Raw genomic sequence first — 5477 nt, 5'->3', positions numbered from 1 at the left:
CATTATAGAGATAAAATCTTCCAAAAGTTATGTATGCTCGTTTAGCTATGATTGAGTTTCTATTAGACTTTAGATATTAAAAAGATCATTTAAACACAACTTTGATGCTTTGTGGTATGAGATTATAAGCAAACTTGAAAGTAGATCATTTCCTGGTAAGCTTTGGAAAAATGTATAGAGGTTGTTGTAGCTAGATAGTTTCTGATTTGGAAATTTGAGAATTTGATGTTCCACATGATAGATATCAAACATTAATGTGAATTGGATTTTCTGTTTCTTGATACCAAGAGAGTTCAGAATGTTGAGGAAAAGGTATGCAAACTTTTATAAAAGTTTGAGCACGTCTGGGTTTTATGTAGTGCCTAAATTAAAGATCCTGCAGTTGCAACTAAACTTGAAATGTTCATGGAGATAAAGAGGATCTTTGATTGAGATGCCACATGGATTAGAGTGTGAGTTCAGTTTTAAGCGAGAAGATTGTTTAGCATGTTGAAGGAGCCATAGGAAGTTGCTTTTACCTATAACATGCACTCGCTCACGCGGGTGCATTAAGGGAAAATGAAAGAGTTCCGGTGAAGCGCCATGAAGCGTCTCGGCGGTGTATAAACATAAATGTGAAACTTTAAACCCGCATATGTTGAAAATGGTAAGGAAAATAAGAAGAAGAAGAAGAAGAAGAAGACAGAGAGATGTGCTCCTCTTTACATAATCGAAAGCTCTCGGGGAATTTTTTTCTTAATTTTTGCCTCAAACGAGACTAGACTTTTGGATGAAATGTTGTTAAACATAAGATGGAGGAAAGAGTAGGGGTGAAAACTTCAGTCTTATGAATTTTATTGGGATAGCTCTCACTATGCAATAAAGACACCAGGTAATAAAAAAGTTTCCACCGCCTTTGGATTTAAATATGAATCCACCCCCTTTTTTAAGATGCATAGCCTCACATGGGACCATAAAGCATTCTCTTAGGATTTTCAAAAAGCTACTAACTATTCATATAACATATGTAAGTTATTACTTGCATTTACATTTTTCATCAGCCTTACTTCCTTTATCATACTATTCCATTGTTTACCTCACTTTAATTATTTTTCAGGGGATGTAAAATGACACAGCGACTTGGTAAATATGCAATCACTCCTGAAATACCAGACTGGACCTGTAAAGTGCAAGTTGTGGATTTATGCAAACCAGGAGAAGGTTCTCACCGAAAGATAAAATATTTGAACATGATCTTTCAAGATGAACAGGTACTTCCTTTTTCTAGCAAAATCAATTATTTATGTCTATGTATGTATAATATTTTCAAATCAATTGCTTACATTGCCTATGTATATCTGTTTCGTTATTTCCTTATGAATCATTCACAGGAAGACCAAATAAAAGCTATTGTTTACGGTGATGAAATCTCCTCTTATCAAGATATATTCAAGCTATTCCACACCTTTTTGATAACGGGCGCACGCATACAAGTACCAAAAGTTGAGATATGAAAGACCCTTGCATACATTTGAGTGGATTATTGACAAAAAAACCATAGTTGATCCAATTGAAAAAGATAGTCCAGATGAGGATGAATTGCCACCGCCCACAAAGCTGAATCTTACATCATTTGAAGACATCAACAATCAGGCCTCCCAATCTACCAAAGAGCAGCTTAAGGACGTAGAATTTAGTATGGTTATATTACTTCTTTTCAGTTTAACTTTTGACACATTCATTTATTAAATACAAATTGTTTTGCCAATAGATATACTCGCAATTGTTGTCCGCTGCTTCCCGCCAAGGTTTGTTGCAAAAGTGCAGAAAAGATTGCAAGAACTCATTCTCATCGATACTGAGTAAGTGCATTCGTAAATTTTTCAAAATCCTTATTGTTTTACAATTAAAAATATACGACATATTTACCTTTTTTAATGTAACCAGCAAACAAGCTTTCACCTTAAAAATATACGACATATTGAGGACGAAGGCAGGAAACTCCTTGACCAATTCCAAAGACGTCCTAGTATCTTTGCCAGGCGTATTGGGGTATCCAAGTACAATGGTAAGCTAAATTAGGAACGTAAGTTTGTATTTCATAAATAAAAAAATATTATTGCAATTAATATAGATATATTACTTTGTACTTTGTTAAATAAAAGATCATGTAATTAATGTAGGTACATCGTTGACAACAAGATTTAACACCACAATACAAATTGATCCCCCTTATTCCCAATGCCTACAATTGCACACATGGTACCGCATTACTCCAGCCTATATTGTGCTTGATTCTTCCTAATTATTATTATCCTAAAGTTTTTTAATTTTTTCCTTGAATAGGGTCGCAGAAAACAGAGAAATGCTTGCTTCTTTCGCCAGTACGAGAAACATACGAATAGATCTCTTATCGACGTTTCAGTAGATGAACAAATAGTCCCAATTGCAAATGTTCAATCACAATAGGACGTCAGTATAATTTCTATTTACATAATTCATAATTTCTGCCTGTACTTATCCTTATAATAAATAGTCTCATTTCCTTTTAATGCAGGGGCATTCCGTCTCCATTGAGGCAAAAGTATCACTTCCAAATAAACTCAAAAGTTGTTATGTTTTACTATGTCCCAACTGCAAACAAGAAGTGAGAAGTTTAATAAAAGAAAGTTTTTGTATGACTTGTAAGCAACAAAATATATTAATTCCCAGGTACTTTTATCTCTAAGTTTACACATACGTTCAAACACAATGTTTACCACAATCCTTCTATTCCTATAAAAAAAAAATATTATCTTTTGCACATATACACTTGCAGGTGCAGATTTGATGTAAATCTCCAAGATGCCTCCGGATCAATAATTGGGATAATTATGGACAAAGAAGCAGAAAAATTATTATTCCTTACCATAGATGAGATTTACGACCTTGCTTCAAATGAGGTGAGTATTCTAACTGAATAATTTACACAATCTCACTTTTCAATTGATCAAACAAAAGGCTAAAATATATTTGTCCCCAGGATGAGTTGCTACCAATGCAGAATATTCAAAGCAAGCTAAATCAGAACTTTTACATAATTCAAGTGAAAAAATCATTCTCCCGCAGTTCTCAAGCAACATCTGGAAAATTGTACATTTTGTTTTGCACTGAAAAAGGAAAAATGGTGCATTCTCTCTCTGAATCACCAAAAACTGACATTGAAGAAGGCAACAAAAGGAAAAAGAAACATTTAGTTTCCTTTGATGAAGAAACAAAAGTACCAACCGAGCGACGTCACTCGCTCAAGGTTAAAACAAAAACTGGAGCCAACAACTCCAGTAAAAAAGAAATAAAGGTCACCACAAAATTCTCTTTCTTATTCTTTGTATGAATATATTTATATTATATCTTTATACCCTCTTTCATTCTTTGTGGTAAACACATTTGCAGGATAACCTTTTTTTGCAATCACTTTTGCGTTTTGCGGAACAAAGGTAATTTATATCAAAACTTATTTACCCTATTCCATTACTTAAATGTTCCACAATTTTCTTTTTACAAAATTTTAACATCAACCACAACTAAAATTTATTCATTCTTAAACAGTTGTTTTGTAGGCAAATCAATTCTCTTTTGAAGCTTGCTTTTGACTTTTTGTCTTGCAACTAGATGTTCCAACAACATATACATCCATCAAACAAAGGTAATAAAAAATACATTTATTCAATTAATCTTAATTTATTTTGCCCAATTTACTGCTTTCTTATTTTTGCATTTCTAAAGGTTGGACCATGGTGTTGCTTCTTTTAATTTATTTTGCCCAATTTACTACTTTCTTATTTCTGAATTTTTATTTCTTTGACTCTATTTATTTATTTTCATATATTACTATCTTTCTGCCTTTAACTGAAGCAATGATTGTGTTCAAGAGAGGAGCTTCAAACAACTGTGTTGTCTAAGATCAAAGAGGGGCGATCTTCCCCATTTCTTTAGGGATTTCGTGTGTCAATTCGTCCTCTATGAAATTCCAATGTAAGTCTCCACTTTGAACAAATGATTTTCTCTTTCTTTTACCCATATTATGCATTTGTTTTGCCTGCTCCTGCTTCACGACTTAAAGTTATGATTTTGTAGCTTTTATTGTTGGTATTATAAAGTGCACTTTAAAAGCATGACATGTATAGCATGAGAATAGAGCTGTCTTTACTGAACCCTCTCCTATCTTTTTAGAAAAATCATTTTCGGTATGACTACATTTGAAGGAATCTTATTAGCTGGTTGTACATTTCATATGCCACTCGACATGCTTTGTAGTTTTGTGGCCTTACAGTGGTATTGGCTTCAAAGAGCTAAGCTTTCTCTTCTTTTGGGTTTTACAAAATCTACTGGAGATAAGTTGTTTATACTTTGATCCTTTTTTTTTTTTTTCTCTTGTGATAATATACAACTGCAAAAGTAAATACTTCTCTTCAATATTGTATTCTTTATACTGATATCTACTTCTCTTGTTTCTTGTGGTACTAGATAGCTGCAAAAGTCCCTTTCTTCGCTATTATATCCTTTCATTACCAGAATTATACTATGAGATCCTACTTTTTATTTTGTATACTTGAGAGTTCCTGACAAAAATGTGTTGATGGTTAAAATGTTACCTTAAAACAAATCTAATGAACCAACATTTGTTGATATGAGAAACTTATTTAGATCATGGTTTACTCTATCTAGAGATGCTAACACGTCTATCTAAAAGTGGTGTAAAATTCTTGCGTCCTTTGTTGCTGATATAAAATGTTTTTCCTCAATATTGATTCCTGAATATTGTTTACTTGGAGAGATCTCCTTTTATGTTACAACGCTTCTGAATGAACATGGCATGTTAAGTGAGAGTATGCAAACTAAGGTTCTGCAAGTTTTCCAAGACCATTTATGGTCAACTATATTTTGATTGTCGTGATGATTATTTGGTTTTTGAAGATGTTGATCTAGACTTATTAACCAGTTTTAATTGTTTGCTCCATTTTGGAATAGATAGCTTCAACTATAATTTTTTTATAAGATTTCTATCTCCAAAAAATATCATATAAGAATAGTATAGCTTTATTTCTCTATAGTTACTGTTACAATGTGTTAAAATTTACTTAGCTTAACTGCACAAACTATGAAGCTGGTTTATACTGAAGGGGTGCATGCAATATGGATGGAGAGAAACAAAAGGCAATTTGAGAAAGTGTCAAACACTGTGGAAGCAATAGCAAAGGAAGTGGCAATCACCTCTGTCGAGTGGATATAGAAGGTGACTGTAAGCACATTTGTATATCATATCTCTTATCACTTTAGCATTTTTGCGGTATCTTATGGCCTTTTGCTAAATATTATGTGAAACCAAAAGTACAACAGATAGAAGCACCATCCATGTATGATGAAGAACCAACAAACATGGAATACTAACTAGGAAATCTCAGGAGGGCACATCACACCAAAGGCTTTAATCAGTATGTTGTGTGTCCAAATCCTTT

General features: G+C 33.1%; 1 protein-coding gene across 24 annotated transcripts; it reads left to right on the top strand.

Moving 5' to 3' along the window:
• The first annotated feature begins 1067 nt into the window (after window positions 1-1067).
• LOC132058294 (uncharacterized) lies at window positions 1068-5235 on the top strand. 24 transcript variants are annotated; one of them, XR_009415249.1, is made up of 12 exons: window positions 1068-1250; window positions 1371-1675; window positions 1751-1841; window positions 1927-2047; window positions 2163-2241; window positions 2326-2451; window positions 2537-2691; window positions 2798-2921; window positions 3002-3455; window positions 3568-3664; window positions 3874-3993; window positions 5126-5229. XR_009415249.1 is itself a non-coding variant. In XM_059450867.1 (10 exons), exons 4-9 carry the CDS (start codon window positions 2221-2223, stop codon window positions 3596-3598), a joined length of 690 nt encoding a protein of 229 aa, XP_059306850.1. In that variant the 5' UTR covers window positions 1069-1250; window positions 1371-1841; window positions 1927-2047; window positions 2163-2220; the 3' UTR covers window positions 3599-3664; window positions 5142-5235. The 24 variants fall into 24 exon arrangements, 5 of the variants coding, with proteins under 5 accessions (XP_059306850.1, XP_059306827.1, XP_059306844.1 ...); XR_009415279.1 differs by having other exon boundaries at window positions 1371-1841; window positions 3412-3455; XR_009415252.1 differs by having other exon boundaries at window positions 1371-1841; window positions 3023-3455.
• The last annotated feature ends 242 nt before the right edge of the window (window positions 5236-5477 follow it).

The sequence above is a fragment of the Lycium ferocissimum genome, chromosome 1 (assembly GCF_029784015.1).
Source record: "Lycium ferocissimum isolate CSIRO_LF1 chromosome 1, AGI_CSIRO_Lferr_CH_V1, whole genome shotgun sequence".
NCBI lineage: Eukaryota > Viridiplantae > Streptophyta > Magnoliopsida > Solanales > Solanaceae > Lycium > Lycium ferocissimum.
This window is presented reverse-complemented; position numbering and strand designations above follow the sequence as displayed.

Excerpts from the sequence above, each read along its gene's own strand:
- LOC132058294 (XM_059450867.1), top strand. The coding sequence starts at position 2,221 with ATGCCTACAATTGCACACATG. Across the intron at positions 2,242-2,536 it reads TGCCTACAATTGCACACATG|GGGCATTCCGTCTCCATTGA; the intron begins GTACCGCATTAC and ends CTTTTAATGCAG. Across the intron at positions 2,922-3,001 it reads ACGACCTTGCTTCAAATGAG|GATGAGTTGCTACCAATGCA; the intron begins GTGAGTATTCTA and ends ATTTGTCCCCAG.